The 19,488-nt window shown below is 39.3% G+C and overlaps 2 protein-coding genes across 2 annotated transcripts; one reads left to right on the plus strand and one right to left on the minus strand.

Moving 5' to 3' along the window:
- LOC109847441 (uncharacterized mitochondrial protein AtMg00810-like) lies at positions 5,932-6,348 on the plus strand. The gene has a single exon (XM_020416669.1). It carries the CDS (start codon positions 5,932-5,934, stop codon positions 6,346-6,348), a length of 417 nt encoding a protein of 138 aa, XP_020272258.1.
- On the minus strand, positions 7,506-8,302 carry LOC109849578 (auxin-responsive protein SAUR64-like). Its single transcript, XM_020419425.1, has one exon. The coding sequence runs from the start codon at positions 8,223-8,225 to the stop codon at positions 7,614-7,616; it is 612 nt and encodes a 203-aa protein (XP_020275014.1). The 5' UTR covers positions 8,226-8,302; the 3' UTR covers positions 7,506-7,613.

Raw genomic sequence — 19,488 nt, forward strand, 5'->3', positions numbered from 1 at the left:
AGTGATCTTCTTTCTCACAGTGTTGAAGGTTACATAAAAGTGAAGGAAGCGCCAAGTTAGAAGTTTCAAGTGTGCAAATGTCTAAAAAGGAGTGCGCTGTGTACTCCCGTTTTTTATTTAAAGTCTATTGCATTCCAATGTTATAAGTTAAAAAAACTTAGTTGGGGTGGACAGGAACTACCATTTTGGTTGATTATGTCTTTGCTCGATTCTTTATTTTTATCCTTTCACTGAAACTTTTGGTAAAATAGTTCTTGACACTCAAACACATTATCTTCCATGTTGCGTTTCAGTCATTTTTTTTGAATGTGAAAAGGGCTCCATTGCCGATTCAATTGTGCAACGTCTGTGTCACATTGTCAGATTGCAGATAACAATTTTGTATGTTTAATTTTGTATGTCAAACATTGTTTTTCTTCCTCTACCTGGAGCATTAGAATGGATCTGGCAATTTGCCAATTAGTTCTTCCAAGCATCAGAGAAAAGAAGTGATTTATATCCGCACACTTAACGTCTAGCCCAATGGATAACAACACCCCAACCAAATCCAAACATCTTTCATACAATCCCATCTTCTCTTTCACTAAGCACATGGCTCTGTTTCCTCACCTAAATAGCATACAAATTTCTACAGCTTATCATGGGGCCACTCTCCGTTCCTATAAGTTAATGGCCAGCACTGCTATTCTTCTCACCACATACTCAACCCCAGAAACTAGAAACTGAAATATTTGTTCTCCAAGCAGAGTGATATCTAGACATTCACAATGGTGAACACCAAGAAGCTTATTGAGATGGCAAAGAAGTGGCGCAAGGTTTCGGCCTTAGCCAAAAAAATATCTTCTGCAAAAAACGAAGTTCAACATGATTTTGATGCATGCAGTACATCAGTTACAGAAAAAGGCCATTTCGTCATATATACCTCCGATGCAAAGAGATTCATGGTTCCTTTGGCTTTCCTTGAAAGCACTATCTTTGTCGAACTCTTGAAGATGTCTAAAGATGAGCACGGACTACCAAGCGATGGTCCTATCGTTTTGCCTTGTGATGCAGCATTCATGAAGTATATTCTATCCTTGCTTAGAAGGCGAGGAACTAAAGCTATGGATAGGGTGTTGTTAGACTCTGTACTCAAGCATCGATATTCCCCATGTTCTTCTCACTCTGTAGAATTTAGTCGACAAGCTATTTGCAGCTTTTAAATATTCAGAATTTGTATAGTTAGTTTAACATGGATTAGTGAAAATTTGTGAAACAAAAATTAGTGAAAATTTCTTCTCATATCTCTATTTCTTTGTTCTTCTTCTTATCGTTCATTGTACCAACAAATTAGCAAGAGGGGTACTTGGACTAATGTTCTTACAAGGAATGTACGATGATTCGAATGAATTTGATTGGGTAAAATAAACGAAATATAAAGAACTTGATTAAGTACGGTATTCTCAAAAATCATGGTCTAAATACAAGAGACTGATGATTCACGGTAAAAGTGTACTCAAAACTTATCAGATGTCCTAAAAAACCAGCCTAATTATGATATGATTGAAAGAAATAAAAACATGACAACTGTCACCTTATTTTTGGTAAATATTATATAGCCATTCAATTCCTCCTATAACAAACGCCAGTTTAGCAATCATTCTTCTGTAGGAAGTTTACATTCCTATCATAAATAAAGTAGTCAGTTTAAATTTCATTATTCGGTATAATAAGTTTGGGCATTCCAGCAAATGAAAGGAGTTTACCGATTTCATCTAAAATAATAGAAGAAAGATAAAGTCTTTCCGAAAACCATATAGCATGGTAGTTTACTTAATTCATCTAAAGTAATAGGTGAAACATAATGATAATTTGGAGCAAAGTAATAAGCAAACACATTATTCCCCCAAGTAGTCTCTCCTAGTAATAAAGATCTCGTTTACATGACAACAGTTTCATAGATTGATGCTCAGTCATTTCCTAATTACTAACTTATATGTTTTCCCTCTCATTATTGAAGTTACACTACAGGGTGGTGAATTGGGTAATATGCTAATCTAATCCGATATTAATGCCAAATAAAAATTTATTAACAATGTCCTAGCAAGTATGATATACAATGAGACATATGCAAGGATAACAAATAAACAAAGGGCGATATAAACTATGAGACAATATAAACAAGATAGTGGGCAAATAACCAGTGCAAACACAAGAAAATGATCACGGAGTTCGGACATTCTGACCTACGTCTCTGCTCCCAATTCTCGAGGCGAGCTCTACTATCTCAACCAATTTTCAACGCTAGCCGAAAAAGTTTACGCTTCACAATCTCAGTTTTCTAGCTCACTGAAAACTTTCACAACTCACACTCTTGCAATCACACTCTACACCCTCTAAGTGTTGTCCTAGCCCGTGTCGCATTCCTCAAGTGCTCCGATTTACAACCTCTCCCTAGGATTTACTACCAACGTCACTCCTCTTGGAATCGATCATGTCTCTCATCACACACTCCTCTCGGTGTACAAGTATATTACAAAGTTATCTCACAATGAATGCTCAATAACAAATAGTTTGTTCTCTAACACAAGATGAGAACTAAGTGTAAGCTCACTCAATCACACCCACGACCCAAATTACACAATGTGTGATAATACTATAAGCTCAATGGTTGTGTGTGAAATAATAAACAATAACAAAACCTAGCTCAATTGTAAATCTAGTTTAGTGAAAAGATAAATAACAAATATAAATATGTAAAGCTGGGATTGAGTTTAGTGAAACTTTTCTAAGATGACAAGAGTAAGAGAGATGAGAGATTGAAGCTCAAACACCAAAGATGATATCTTCTTCCTCTTGTGAAAATATCTTCACAAACAAAACTTGTAAACACACTAAACAAACTTTAATACCCCTTGTAAACTTGTTTAAAATTTTTCTTAGTGGTTTTGAGTGTTAAATGTAATGGGATATATATAGAGTAGAAGAAACCAGCCCAAGAAACCAACAAAAACCAATAAAAACATTAAAAACACAAAATATGGAAACCAGCCGTTATTGTGCAACGATCATATTATGAGTCGACTTATGACAGACATGAGTCGACTTTTGTGTACATGAGTTAACTCATTGGATTGTCAGTCGACTCAGCAAATGAAACAACTAACTGTATAACACTTCATTAGTCGACTTATGACACAGGTAAGAGTCGACTATATACTGTATCAGTCGACTCATTGATTTTTCAGTCGACTCAATAGATTAAAAACACCTTCTGTGCAATACTTTATGAGTCGACTCATTATTGTAGCAAGTCGACTCAAAACATGCACAGAACCTAAAATGAACAGTAAATATCAACTTTGAACCTTGTTTCAAAATATCAAAAAAACTTCAAAAGATATAAAATTTGGGAAATTGTTTATAAACATATAAATGAACATGTTACAAAAGAAATTTTCTAAATATCATTCCCCGTTTATGAAATCTCTCAGTTTTACAAAACTTGTAAATACGTGTGTATATAAATTTCTTGATTTTTCACTATTGAGTTAAACAATGTTTTGAAATCTTTTCAAATGGTTTTATAGACTTAATAAAATATGTATAAAGATAAATTAAATCCTATAAACTAATAACTCAATATTTTTTAAAATCACACAAAATCAAGAATTGTGTGTATGGTGTGATATTGAACTTAAAGCATTTACACACAATATAAAAATCCTAATCTAGTGTACCAAGTTGATTTGCTCATGAAGCTTGATCTTGGATCTTGAATTGACTTGTGCATAGCTTCACTGTGATATTCCGCCAACCTCCTTTCGATATCATCCTGAAGTCGCAATCCAACCATCTTCTATGTCTGCGTTGAAAGTTAGTTTATTTGTTGAATCCATTACACGTTTATCAATTACAATAAATTTAAAAGAGTTAATCTTTTTATAAGACTACTCTATTACATGTTTATCACCCACTGCTTGCGTGAGATCTTTGCCTGTGTCGGGGACGCGTTAGTCCGTAGACCGATACGGATTAGATCCGGTTGACATAACAAAAATTCAATTATCTTACTTCACAAAGGAAACAATCGCAGAAGTAAATAATCTCGACCAAGTGAGATTACTACTCTTCTCGAGATCAAAATCAAGTTTGATCATGAGGAAAGAGGAATGAGCTTCAGATCTCTCGAACTCTCCCTCTTTATGCTGAAGAACTTCGCCAAGATCTACTAGCCTCTCTGAAATTCGCGATTCACTCTTCACAAGGACAACACCTCGCCAAAATTTCATATCCCCTACGTATAGGACCCTAGGCTTGTATTTATAGGCTTCGGACGCAGCGTTTTCAGAGAAGAATTGCTGATTTGACCTTATCTTCAGTTAATAACCGCTTAACCACATTTAGGGATAGCTTTAAAATAGTTGGGGAGGCTCTGGAACGAAAGAATCTCGAGAAAACTATCAAAACATGTGTTTTCGGCATTTTTGGACTCGAGCCACCCTACGGTGGCTTGGAACTGTGCGAGCCACCATGGGATGGCTCGGTCTTGGCCGAGCGAGCCACTTGGTCTTGGCCGAGTCATTTTGATACGACTCGACTGCCAGGGTGGCTTTTACGTACTTCCAGTTGGACTTGTTATAGGCGTCAAAAGTTACCTATAGGTCCTGAACATAGCTCGAGATGACGAGCCGTCTAAACAACAAAGTGACGAATCGCTGATGACATTACAACAAGCCTGCACGCTCATCAGTCAGCTCCAAGTATCCCGTGCACTCGTCAGCCACCTACAAGCTAACGAAACGCATAAAGCGAATCGGTGAAGCGGGCAGGTCAACGAAATAAATAAATGCGCATAACGACGAAACAAGTCCAAACTGAATGAACTGGAAAAGCCTGTGGCGGTCAAAACACATCAAAAATACAAGGACCAAAGCTAATGGCTCGCGTGGGTGCGAGCCATCATTTGGTGGCTCGAATGGAGAGCCACCAAATGGTTGCTCGCATGCTAGCACGGTAGTGAGCCACAAAATTATAATTAGAGTTTGAGAGAGAGAAAGATGGGCTTCTAGGATTTGAAATACTGATGAAAAGATGTATTTCGTGTGTAAACTTGTATATATATAACTGCAAAGCCGAATCAAAATAGTCCAAACCTAAAATTGAAAACCTAGTCAGATTGGGAAAATAGTCTTCGGTATTTTAGCTGTAACTTTCATGTCCGATCTCAGAATGAGATGATTTCAAATGTGTTAGAAATCTATTGAAGATACTACAACTTTTATCTTTTTAGTTTTTTTAGATTCGAACTGTATCAGTGTGTAATGTAGATATACTCTTAACTGGTCATTTTTTAGATTTCTTCTTTGTGCTTGTTTAACTTTTGTATACTCTTATATATACTCTTAATTGATCTCAAATCAATTGTTAGCATAAAAATTCATCCATAAATAGTATTCATCATAATTAGAGCTCATTTATCAATATAATTCATATTATTTTCCAAAATTCACGGGGTTTTACATTCAGCCAATGGGTTTTCAGAGCCAAGATCATCCAAAATATGTGTGTAAACTATAGAAGGTGCTTTTCAGTTTGAAACAAGCACCCAGTGTGTGGTATGGTAAGATTGTTAAATTTCTAACACAAAGTGGTTATTCAGTAACACTTGCAGATTCCAGGTTATTTGTCAAAGTCAATGATGGAAAGCTAGCTATCATGCTAGTATATGTAGATGATTTAATCATAATCGGTGATGATGAGGCTGAAATTCTTAGGACGAAGGAAAATTTATCAGTTCGTTTCCAAATGAAGGAACTTGGACAGCTCAAGCACTTCCTTGGTCTAGAGGTTGATCGCACACAAGAAGGAATAATTCTTTGTTAGCAAAAATATTCCAAAGATTTGTTGAAGAGGTTCGGAATGCTTGAATGCAAGCCGATTTCGACGCTAATGGAACCAAATGCCAAAATGTTTGCGCATGAAGGAAAAGATTTGGAAGATGCAACAATGTATCGAAAATTGGTAGGCAGTCTGATCTACTTAACCTTGACTCGACTTGACATTTCTTATGCAGTTAGTGTGATGAGTCGGTACATGCAAAATCCAAAGAAGCATCATTTGAAAGCAGTTCGACGTATACTGAGATATGTGAAGAGTACAATTGATTATGGTCTTTTGTACAAGAAAGGTGGAGACTACAAGTTAGTTGGTTACTGCGATGCTGACTATGCAAGAGATCATGACACCAGAAGATCAACAACAGGGTATTTGTTTAAGCTTGGTTCTGGAACAAGTTCTTGGTGTAGTAAGAGACAGCCGACTATATCATTATCACTGAAGCTGAGTGTCGAGCAGCAGCAATGGTAGCTCAAGAGAGTACATGGTTGATACAACTAATGAACAATCTACATCAACTAGTAGATTATACAGTTCCATTGTACAATAACAATCAGTCGGCAATTCGTTTGGCAGAGAATCCAATTTTTCATGCATGAACTTAGCACATAGAGATCCATCATCACTACATAAGAGAAAAGGTGCTACAAGGAGAAATACAGATGCAACCAATCAAGAGCAAAGACTAAGTAGCGGACATTTTGACCAAGAGCTTGAATCCTTCTAAGTTTACAGAATTTTGAGGAATGACTTGGAGTGATTGCAAGAGCGAATAAAGATGGTGATGAGGGGAGTGTTAGAATCTCTCACCAGCTTAGATTGTTCTAGAATAATTTTCTAGAACTTCTTTCTAGCTAGAGACATCCTACAAAATATTTACCAAGACGTTTTTAGGTTGATACAAGTGTATGGCTAGTATTTATTCTTCTAGAAACTTCTTACTAATGTATGGTTAGGATTGATTCTTTCACACACTTCCTAGCCCTCTTACTCAACTATAAATAGGGGTCTTGGTCTCTCATTTGTTTAAGTAGGAAAGAAGTGAGCTTGAGTGTAGTGTAAGCTTGTGTGAGTGTCCACCAAAATAAGTGAGTTGTGAGCTTTCTTTTGAGTGTTTGTATTTCTCTTCAAATTGTGAGTGATCTTTGAAAAGTGTTGTAGTGTCCTTTATTGTGGGTATAATACAAGTGATTAGTTTACTTGTTTGGGTCCAATATTAGTAAGTATAGAGTTGTGTACTCTAAATTTTTTCTCAACAAATCTATCACCAGTGCTACACAAAAGCCATATCTATTTTCCACAATTTTCTTTTTTTTTTTTACTCCAATCTCAGCAAGTTCAGCATTAGTCCATAGCAAAAAAATTACTGCATCTGCCAACAAAAGCAGCCATCCATTTTAATTCGTACTACTATATCTATAGTCAATCTAGCAAATAAGCTTTATTTCGGAGGATGAAACCTCATAAGCTTAAGATAGCTTTAAGAAAATTTACCGTGATCTTTGTCTTTTTGGCATTTTCACGCATTAACTTCCAAGGATGTAGAAGTTAAAATATGCACTCACAATTGGAATTTCTAACAACGATTCTAATAATATTTACTGCGTAATGTTAATCAATTCCAGATGAAAGCTGAATATTTTTCATTCGTTAGGCAGCTGAAAGATTTGTTAATCACATACCATTATCTAAACTTCATCTACAAAATTGTAACTCTTTACAAGGAATTAGAAGATTCAGAAGCTACGAACAGCTTGTTGATTCAACCCTATAATGTGCGAAGAACATGGGAAACGTTGGTGCTTGAAAACAGTATCTAACAACACCGTGTCCATAGCTTTTGACCCTCGCCTTCTGAGCAAAGTTAGAACATACTCCATGAACATTGAGTCACAAGGCAATAGAATAGGACCATCACTTGGTAGACCAAGCTCATCTTCAGACATCTTCAAGAGTTCTACAAAGATAACACTCCCCAGAAATCTCAAAGGAACCATGAACCTTTTCGAATCCGAGGTATATACAATGAAGTGACCTTTCTCTGCTACCGATGTACTGCAAGCATCAGAATGTAGTTGAGCACCGGTCTGCGATGAGGAGGCACTTTTGCCCAATGAAGCCACCTTTTGCCATTTCTTAGCCATCTCAATAATCTTCTTGGAGTTCACCATTGTTGAATATGTAAATATACCTTTGCTTTGGAAACAAATATTTTGATTTCTAGTTTCTGAGATTGGGGATGTGATGAGAATAGCAGACGCTATGGCCCTCTTCTTATATGAATAGAAATCGGCCCCATGACCAGCTGCGTAAGTTGGTATGCAGTCTTGGAGAGGAAACAGAGCCATGTGCTTAGCAGATGGGAAGACGAAATTCGATGAAGATGTTTGGATTTGGTTGTGCAGTTACTTTCCATTGGATGAGACATAGGTTAGTACAGGGTCCAGCAAACAGCATCACCATTCTTCTTCTGTTAGACAAGCCATGTTCCAAATTGAACTTTTAATTTAGGAAGTTGCAAATCTTCACTTCATGAGATTAGTTGGTGAAAACTTAAGGTTACGCTGTGAGATGCAATTGTGGTTTAAATTTTGAAGGGTCACCCATGTGTGAGTGATCTTCTTTCTCACAGTGTTGAAGGTTACATAAAAGTGAAGGAAGCGCCAAGTTAGAAGTTTCAAGTGTGCAAATGTCTAAAAAGGAGTGCGCTGTGTACTCCCGTTTTTTATTTAAAGTCTATTGCATTCCAATGTTATAAGTTAAAAAAACTTAGTTGGGGTGGACAGGAACTACCATTTTGGTTGATTATGTCTTTGCTCGATTCTTTATTTTTATCCTTTCACTGAAACTTTTGGTAAAATAGTTCTTGACACTCAAACACATTATCTTCCATGTTGCGTTTCAGTCATTTTTTTTGAATGTGAAAAGGGCTCCATTGCCGATTCAATTGTGCAACGTCTGTGTCACATTGTCAGATTGCAGATAACAATTTTGTATGTTTAATTTTGTATGTCAAACATTGTTTTTCTTCCTCTACCTGGAGCATTAGAATGGATCTGGCAATTTGCCAATTAGTTCTTCCAAGCATCAGAGAAAAGAAGTGATTTATATCCGCACACTTAACGTCTAGCCCAATGGATAACAACACCCCAACCAAATCCAAACATCTTTCATACAATCCCATCTTCTCTTTCACTAAGCACATGGCTCTGTTTCCTCACCTAAATAGCATACAAATTTCTACAGCTTATCATGGGGCCACTCTCCGTTCCTATAAGTTAATGGCCAGCACTGCTATTCTTCTCACCACATACTCAACCCCAGAAACTAGAAACTGAAATATTTGTTCTCCAAGCAGAGTGATATCTAGACATTCACAATGGTGAACACCAAGAAGCTTATTGAGATGGTGAAGAAGTGGCGCAAGGTTTCGGCCTTAGCCAAAAAAATATCTTCTGCAAAAAACGAAGTTCAACATGATTTTGATGCATGCAGTACATCAGTTACAGAAAAAGGCCATTTCGTCATATATACCTCCGATGCAAAGAGATTCATGGTTCCTTTGGCTTTCCTTGAAAGCACTATCTTTGTCGAACTCTTGAAGATGTCTAAAGATGAGCACGGACTACCAAGCGATGGTCCTATCGTTTTGCCTTGTGATGCAGCATTCATGAAGTATATTCTATCCTTGCTTAGAAGGCGAGGAACTAAAGCTATGGATAGGGTGTTGTTAGACTCTGTACTCAAGCATCGATATTCCCCATGTTCTTCTCACTCTGTAGAATTTAGTCGACAAGCTATTTGCAGCTTTTAAATATTCAGAATTTGTATAGTTAGTTTAACATGGATTAGTGAAAATTTGTGAAACAAAAATTAGTGAAAATTTCTTCTCATATCTCTATTTCTTTGTTCTTCTTCTTATCGTTCATTGTACCAACAAATTAGCAAGAGGGGTACTTGGACTAATGTTCTTACAAGGAATGTACGATGATTCGAATGAATTTGATTGGGTAAAATAAACGAAATATAAAGAACTTGATTAAGTACGGTATTCTCAAAAATCATGGTCTAAATATAAGAGACTGATGATTCACGGTAAAAGTGTACTCAAAACTTATCAGATGTCCTAAAAAACCAGCCTAATTATGATATGATTGAAAGAAATAAAAACATGACAACTGTCACCTTTTTTTTGGTAAATATTATATAGCCATTCAATTCCTCCTATAACAAACGCCAGTTTAGCAATCATTCTTCTGTAGGAAGTTTACATTCCTATCATAAATAAAGTAGTCAGTTTAAATTTCATTATTCGGTATAATAAGTTTGGGCATTCCAGCAAATGAAAGGAGTTTACCGATTTCATCTAAAATAATAGAAGAAAGATAAAGTCTTTCCGAAAACCATATAGCATGGTAGTTTACTTAATTCATCTAAAGTAATAGGTGAAACATAATGATAATTTGGAGCAAAGTAATAAGCAAACACATTATTCCCCCAAGTAGTCTCTCCTAGTAATAAAGATCTCGTTTACATGACAACAGTTTCATAGATTGATGCTCAGTCATTTCCTAATTACTAACTTATATGTTTTCCCTCTCATTATAAACTTCAAAATCAAAAGATAAGAGTTGGAATCCACTTGCCAAACAAAGCAAATCACAAGAGACAAGGCACACGACAATGCGCCTTCAAGGACTCCTACATCAGCAGCTAGATGTATTTACCCTTTTTTCTTTTTTCTTTGTTTTTTCCTTTTTTTGGAGCTTTGAGAAAAAGCAGCAAGATATATACTCCGAATCAAGGGTTGGACTCAGTTGCTAAGCAGAAGGGTCAATCAAGAAAGACAAAGTCAGAACAATGGTAACCCTTCAAATTAACATCCAGAAATTACCAAAACTTTATACTTCACCTCTTGAGATTAAATCACTTATGACCCATTTCATGACGTGAAGCGTTAACAAAATGCAGACATGCAACCTCCACCTCCACTCAGCACATAGACTGCCTTCTCTCTCCATGACTCTAATATAGACTTGACTTTTACACCTAAACACTATTTTAGTTACACTCAATCTTAGGGATTAATGTTAACTTAATATACATTTAACTTCTTAATATTTGTTAAAGAAGACCATGTTTTTTAGTTCATACCTCAGCATTATCATTTAAATGTATATACTTTTTTCTCCATCTTCTACCTAATGATCCAAAGTCCCATGTCATATGGGAATATTAAAAATTAATGCTAGCTTGATTTACTTGGTCAATTTGGTTCTTGATGCCCAACAAATTATCAATCATTTTTCAATTAAGGTATATAACATTATCATTTGCGGTTTCTGAAATTATCGCTCCTTCGCTTGGCGCACTAGAAAAGACATGCCAGTTGCGATAGTATCGCCTAGATAAGAATTGGGTCATACCCATTCACATTCTCCTATGTCGTGCAAATGGGAAAGCAACACCCCAACCAAATCCAAACATCCTTCACCAAATCACATCTTCTATTTAACCTAAGAGCATGGCTCTTTTTCCTCCCCTAAATTGCAGACTGTTGTGCGCAGCGGAAATTTCGGCAGCAATTCGGCAGCACAACAAGAGAGATTAGTTCGATAAGAATTCCCGTCTCACCAAGGAAACAAGAATCTGAAGCGGATATCTCAACCAAGTGATATATCGGCTCTTCCTCTCATCAGTTCTAGGACTGACCTGTCGAGGGATCCTACAAGCTATTACAAATCACGACAAGAACACAACTTTTTACGTGGTTCGGCAAATAGCCTACGTCCACGGGGCAAGGAGGGGGAGATCTACTATTAGAGGGAGAGATACAATTGGGGTTTACAATCTCACAAACTCTAAACCCTCTCAAACAAACTCTCAAATCCCTCTTACAAAATCTCTCTCAAAAGAAACAAAAAAAGGACTGCACTTTCTCTTCTTCGTAGCCGCCAGCAAAGAAGTCCCAAGTTGCACAAAAATCAGCCGCACAAAAATGTTCCGTGCCCTCTCTGCCACTTTTTCAAAACCCTAGGTGCTTTGTTATTTATGCAATCAAAATCGGGTGGGCCTTGGCATTCTCACGCGGTTTCTTCTTTCCTTCCTTTTTTTTTCTTCATTCACGTGGGTTTGTGGCCCCCACCTGGTCACGAGTTCACAAATCTCCACTTCGGTGAAGTTTCCTCAAAACTGAGCCGACACCAAAGCAACCAAATGTCCCACTTGTTGTGTCCAGTACGAACTCAATCCACAACAAGTCGAGAACCCAAACGAGAGTCCAAACAATCTCAACCCCATCAACTAATCCAAACCGGCTGAATCAAACATGACTGCCTACGTATCCTCTTGCCCAAGGAATCAAGCCGAACGTAGTTCACCCAAATGGTCTCGAAAGGCCTCAACACCAAAGAATGTTCAAAAGCTCCAAACAATGACCAAACTTGACACCTGAAACAACTTTGGTCAACATATCTGCAGGGTTGTCCTTCGTGTGGATCTTCTCCAACATGACGTCTCCTTCATCCAAAACGTCACGAACAAAATGGAATCTGACATCGATATGCTTCGTGCGTGCATGATAAACTTGGTTCTTCGCCAAATAGATAGCCGACATGCTATCACAATATACCCGAAGGGACTCCTGTGCAATCCCCAAGTTCTCCAATAATCCCTGCAACCACAAAGCCTCCTTCATAGCTTCAGTCAACGCCATATACTCTGCCTCCGTAGTGGAGAGAGCCACTGTAGACTGAAGTGTGCATCTCCAACACACCGGTGCTCCTGCTAGTGGAAACACATATCCGCTAGTAGACCGGCGCTTGTCCAGATCCCCCGCATAATCAGAATCCACGTAACCAATACAATCCTGCCCTGTCTTCTCATTCTTCTGAAATACCAAACCAACATCCACGGTACCTTTGATATACCGTAGAATCCACTTCACGGCCTCCCAATGACCCTTCCCGGGGTCGTGCTCACGGCCTGTGATAAATCTGGCCTTGTACACACCATCGCATACATCAAGCTACCCACAGCATTAGCATATGGAACTTTGGACATGTATTCACGATCTTCAACTGAAACAGGTGACATCTTAGCTGATAGCTTAAAGTGGGGAGCTAATGGAGTACTCACCGCTTTGGCATTGCCATCATAACTGAATTTCTTCATCATCTTCTGCAAGTAACTCCTCTGTGTCAACTTCAACTTCCCCTTCACCCTGTCTCTCTCGATCTCCATACTCAATATCTTCTTTGCTTCTCCAAGATCCTTCATCTCAAATTCGGATGACAGCTCCTTTTTCAACTTTCTAATAGCTGAAGTATTCCTGGAAGCTATGAGCATATCGTAAACATATAATAACAAATAGATATAGTCACCATTCTGTAGCTTATGCATGTAAACACACGGGTCATATGGGCTCCTCGTGTACCCTCGGCCAATCATAAAGCCGTCGAATCTCTTGTACCATTGTCGCGGCGATTGCTTCAATCCGTAAAGAGACTTCTTCAGCTTGCATACCAATTCTTCCTTTCCTGCAGCTTTGAACCCCATAGGTTGTGTCATGTAGATCTCCTCTTCTAAATCTCCATGTAGAAAGGCTGTTTTCACATCCATCTGGACTAAATCCAAATCCAGCTGTGCCACCAATGCCAATAAAATACGAATCGACGAATGCTTCACAACAGGTGAAAATACCTCATTGTAATCAACGCCCTCTAGCTGTGCATATCCCTTGGCAACCAATCTGGCTTTGAATCTAATTTCCCCAATAGAAGATCCCTCTTTCTTTGCATACACCCACTTGCATCCAATAGCCTTCTTACCTTTCGGTAGCTTTGTAAGTTCCCAAGTGTCGTTCTTATGAAGAGACTGCATCTCTTCCTCCATGGCTTCCCTCCACCTATTCGAATCAGAGCTTGACTCTGCTTCCTTGAATGTAAAAGGAACCAAATCATCAACGACTTCTGCTGATAAAGCATATGCAACCATGACATCGTTATATCTAGCTGGCCGACGAATGTTTCTTCTTGGTCTATTAGCTGCAATGGACTCCTGAACATGATCCTGTTCCTGAGTCCCAACATCCACTGTATCCTCTAAATGCCTGGTTGTCATCCTATCTCCTTCCAGTGTCACCTCTGTAGGAACCTCAATGGATACAATGTTATCTGGAGTGGGTGAAGTCACATCATCCTCCACCTACTGCGATATCCCAACTGTCTAGTCTTCCTCCACCTGCTGAGGAACTTGAGGCTTCATCATGTACGTCTCGTCAAATGTGACATCCCTGCTAATAACTATCTTCTTGTCCTGTGGATCCCATAACTTGAAGCCTTTAACTCCATCTCTAAATCCCACAAAGACTGCTTTCCTCGCCCTCGGATTCAATTTACCATCACTGACATGGTAATAAGCTGGACACCCAAATATCCGAAGCGACTCATAGTCACTAGCTACCGAACCAGACCAACGCTCCAACGGAGTCTTCCCCTGTATCGCAGTGCACAGCAACCTATTCACGAGATGGCTCGCATAAACCAACGCTTCAGTCCAAAAGGATCTTGACAATCCACTCTGTGTCATCATACATCGCACCTTCTCCAGCAAGGTACGATTCAACCTTTCAGCCACCCCGTTCTGTTGCGGTGTCTCACGTACTGTGAAGTGTTGCCTAATGCCGTGATCCCAGTAAAACTGCAGAAACGGATCACTCTTATACTCTCCAACGTTATCTGAACGTAGAGTCTTCACCTTTCTACCTGTCTGCAGCTCCACTTTCTTTTTCCACTCCACAAAAATATCCAGGACCTGATGTTTATGCTTCATCGGGTATACCCAATTCCTCCTGGAATAGTCATCAATGAAAGTGACAAAATAATTGGCCCCACCAAGTGATGTGTGCTTAGAAGAGCTCCAAACATCTGTGTGAATATAGTCCAATATACCTTGGGTATTGTGAATAGCGGTGCCGAATTTCACTCTTGTCTTCTTCCCAAGTATGCAATGTTCACACAGCTCCATCTTGCAGGTCTTTGCACCCTTCAATAGCCCCTGCTTCGCCAATACCTGCAGGGACTTATCACCAGTGTGTCCCAATCTCATGGGCCATAATCTGATAGTATCTTCCTCTGTGGTAATCGAAGCTGCCAGACCTCCTGTTACTGTCTTGCCCTTCAAGTAGTAAACGTTGTTTTCCCTGACACCTCGCATCACCACCATGGACCCATTTGTGACCTTCAGAGTCGCATTCTCCAAGATCATCTTATAGCCAGCTGCCTCCAAAGTTCCAAGAGAAATGATATTCTTCGTCAACTGAGGAACGAATCTCACTTCCTTCAGCTCCCGAGTCACCCCGTCATACATCCGGATCCGTACTGTACCAATACCACCAATAGGGCATACATGATCATTACCCATGAGCACGACATCCCCTCTTTCCAACTCCTCAAAGCTGGAGAACCAATCCCTCCTAGGGCAAATATGGTATGTGGCACCAGAATCCATCATCCACTCCGTAGAGTCAGCGTAACAAACTGACGGTAGTGCAGAGCAGGAATAGCCTGAAGAATCTGTATCTGAATTTTCGTCACTAGCCTCATTCACTTCTGAAGCTTGTACAGCTTTCCCTTTATTCTTCCCGGCTTTGTCTTTCAACTTTGGGCAGTCGTTCTTCCAATGTCCTTCTTCTTTGCAAAAGCGACATTGATTTCTACCAATATTTCTATGGCCACCACTTGACTTCGATCTTGAGCGATCACCTGGACGACGGTTTGGACCACGGCCTCGAACTGCTAATGCATCTCCCGATGCCTTCTCGGAGGGTTCGCCATCACTCTTCCTCAACTCATAATTCACCAAAGCTGAGGTCACCTCCTTGTAGCTGACCATAGTTCTTCCATTTATCATAGTGAGAACAAACGTACCAAAATCATCCTCCGGCAATGAACACAATAGTAACATCGCCTTGTCTTCATCCTCAACCATGATATCTACATTGGCCATATCCGAAATTAGCTTCGTGAAGTTGTTAACATGCTCCCGAATGGAAACTCCCCTCTTCATCTTGAATTGGTAAAACCTCTTCTTCAAGTGAAGCCGATTCTCAATGCTCTTCGTCAGATACTTCTCATTGAGTGTTTCCCACATTCTCTTCGCCGACGTCTCGTTCATTACGTCATAAATAAGATCCGGCGTCAAGCATGACCGAATAACTCCACAAGCCCTACTATTCATTTTCTTCCAAACCTTGTCCTCCATATCAGCGGGTTTCTCTTGTAACTCAAGAGTCTCCTCCAAATTTTGTGCATCCAAGGCGTCCATCACCTGACACCTCCACAAACCGAAATTGATCTTGCCGTCGAACTTCGGAACATCAATTTTTGTATTATTGATGCTCAGACTCTGTATCGCCTTCGAAAGAGACGATCCCGATGTGCTTGTTTCTCCCATATTATCGATCTAATTCTTCAAATAGGAATTCTTCAGCGAATCCTTCGAACAAGCTCCCAAGTCCAACCCGGAGCTCTGATACCACTTGTTGTGCGCAACGGAAATTTCGGCAGCACTTCGGCAACACAACAAGAGAGATTAGATCGATAAGAATTCTCGTCTTACCAAGGAAACAAGAATCTGAAGCGGGTATCTCAACCAAGTGATATATCGGCTCTTCCTCTCATCAGTTCTAGGACTGACCTGTCGAGGGATCCTACAAGCTATTACAAATCACGACAAGAACACAACTTTTTACGTGGTTCGGCAAATAGCCTACGTCCACGGGGCAAGGAGGGGGAGATCTACTATTAGAGGGAGAGATACAATTGGGGTTTACAATCTCACAAACTCTAAACCCTCTCAAACAAACTCTCAAATCCCTCTTACAAAATCTCTCTCAAAAGAAACAAAAAAAATGACTGCACTTTCTCTTCTTCGTAGCCGCCAGCAAAGAAGTCCCAAGTTGCACAAAAATCAGCCGCACAAAAATGTTCCGTGCCCTCTCTGCCACTTTTTCAAAACCCTAGGTTCTTTGTTATTTATGCAATCAAAATCGGGTGGGCCTTGTCATTCTCACGTGGTTTCTTCTTTCCTTCCTTTTTTTTTCTTCATTCACGTGGGTTTGTGGCCCCCACCTGGTCACGAGTTCACACAGACAAATTGCTATAGCTTGTCATGGGCCACTATTTATTCCTATAAGTACACGGCCATGGTTGGCACTCTCCTCATCACTCCACAACATAAGAAAATAAAGCTATACGAATCTGTTTTCAGAGCTACTGTTAGATTCAGACATGAGAAAATATGAATTCCAAGAAGCTAATTGAGACGGTGAGAAAGTGGAAAAAGGTGACTGCCTTAGACAAAAGAGTCTCTTCTGTAAAGAAACGCTGGTCAACTTGATTGTGATGCATGTATTAAGTAGTTGGCAGTGAAAGGCCACTTCATTGTATATTCCTCCGATGGAAAAAGGTTCATGGGTCCTTTGGTATTCCTCGAGAGCGCAATCTTTGTAGAACTCTTGAAGATGTCTGAAGATGAGCTTGGACTACCAAGCGATGGTCCTATCGTATTGCCTTGTGATGCCGTGTTCATGGACTCTATTCTAACTTTGCTCAGAAGACGAGGGACTAGAGCTATGGATAGGGTGTTGTTAGACTCTGTATTCAAGCATCGTAATCCTCCATGTTCTTTACACTTTGTAGGATTTTGTCAACAAGCTGTTTGTGGCTTCTGAATTTTACATTTATTATTTATGTATAGTCAGTTACGAGTTAACATGTGTATAGCTGTTTATCAATGTTAGATACCTGCAAACTTTATACTGTTGGATTGGAAGACTTCTCCAACTGCTTTATTATATGTTAATTATACAATGATCACACAAGGCAATAGTAATTTTGAAGAAGAACAACCCTGATGGAGGCCTCGCCTGAATCGAGGGGGCGAGAAAGCTCGCCCGAGGCGCGGGCATGAGGAGATCGCCTGCAAGCGAGGCGCGGGCTGGACAGGCGAGGACGAGCTCGCCTGTAGGCGAGGGCGAGGAGTTCGCCTGATACGTCGTGGTGAAAGACAATTGTGCGTGGAGAGCTCGCCTGATGTCTTCGAGGTGGGATCTGTTGGGAATATTAGTTGTTTAGACAATAACGAAAATTAGTTTGAACAATTTAATAATTAACAGATAATCACTATTATAACTCAGATATAAGAAATAATTCAAACGAAAAATAAATAGAGTTAGAAATACGGTCTGATGGTCGAGGCGTGTAATACACTGTCCCAAGAATCTAATTGCCCCCTCTCGTACAGGTCTACGCGACAAAAGTTCTTGGAGATACAACGACCCTCGGTCAGGCGACCTCCTTCTCGTCGGCACGAGCTTCAAGAAGGCTTTGCGAATTCTCTTCGACTTTCAGGAAACTAGCGGAAGTGTAATAGTAGCAGAAAAATATTTTCGAAAAGAGAAGAGGAAGAGAAGAGTTCTGTTTTTCACAATGTTGTTAACCCTCACATATACATGTGTTTATATAGGTTGAGAGCCACGTCCGTTATCCCACAAATCCCGTGTTTCGTCATTTAAATCCATAAATCCACAGTTAATACATTTTAATTACTTGTTGTTACAAAATATTAATCACGTTATTGCTAGCCGTTACAAAATATTAATCTCGTTATTGCTAGTCGTTACAAAATATTAATCTCATTAATGCTAGCCGTTACAAAATATTAATCCGCAGTTTAATGCTAGTCGTTACAAAATATTAATCACGTTATTGCTAGCCGTTACAAAATATTAATCTCGTTAATGCTAGTCGTTACAAAATATTAATCTACAGTTTAATGCTAGCCGTTACAAAATATTAATCCACAGTTAGCCGTTACAAAACATTAATCACATTTTTAATCTGTATCATATTAATTATGTTTTAATTATTCTAATTAGCAAAAAACAAAATATAGCAGGTTAAGAGCCCCTCAATCCGAAGCTGCATTCGTGTCTGCAGGTCATAGACGCGCGCCACCCGACCCGACTCGAACCCGAGCCCGGCCCGGCCGGCACGCGTATGTGTGGTATGGAGCATACTTGATTAGCTCAATTGACATCTTTCTGAATGCCTATCTTGTTAGACCCTAGAGGGGGGTTGATTAGGGTCTTATGCTAATCTAATCCGATTAAATGCTAATTGAAATTAATTAATAAGTTATCCTAGCAAGTATGAAATATAACAACTATATATAAGCTAGGATAAGTAATATGAACAACAAAGAGATATATCCTATATGATGCAAGGATATATATAAACTAACACAAGGGGTAAACAATCTAAACAAGATAGTGGATGATATAGATAATGAGCTAATGACAATGGCGATATAAGATATGAACATAAATATGAATGAACGCCAAAGCACACTCAAACAAGCAATATGATCACGGAGTTCGGACCTTCCGTCCTACGTCTCCGCTCCCCACTCCCGGGGAGAAATCCACTAACACAATCCGGTTTGGAAGCCGGAACTTCTTCTACACACTCGGTTTTCTAGCTAACCGAAAACTCTACAACTCACACTCTTGTAATCACACTCTACACCCACTAAGTGTTGGATCTAGCC

Source organism: Asparagus officinalis, chromosome 7 (assembly GCF_001876935.1).
Source record: "Asparagus officinalis chromosome 7, Aspof.V1, whole genome shotgun sequence".
Classification (NCBI taxonomy): Eukaryota; Viridiplantae; Streptophyta; class Magnoliopsida; order Asparagales; family Asparagaceae; genus Asparagus; species Asparagus officinalis.

Excerpts from the sequence above, each read along its gene's own strand:
- LOC109847441 (XM_020416669.1), top strand. The coding sequence starts at position 5,932 with ATGGAACCAAATGCCAAAATGTTTGCGCATGAAGGAAAAGATTTGGAA.
- LOC109849578 (XM_020419425.1), bottom strand. The coding sequence starts at position 8,225 with ATGGCTCTGTTTCCTCTCCAAGACTGCATACCAACTTACGCAGCTGGT.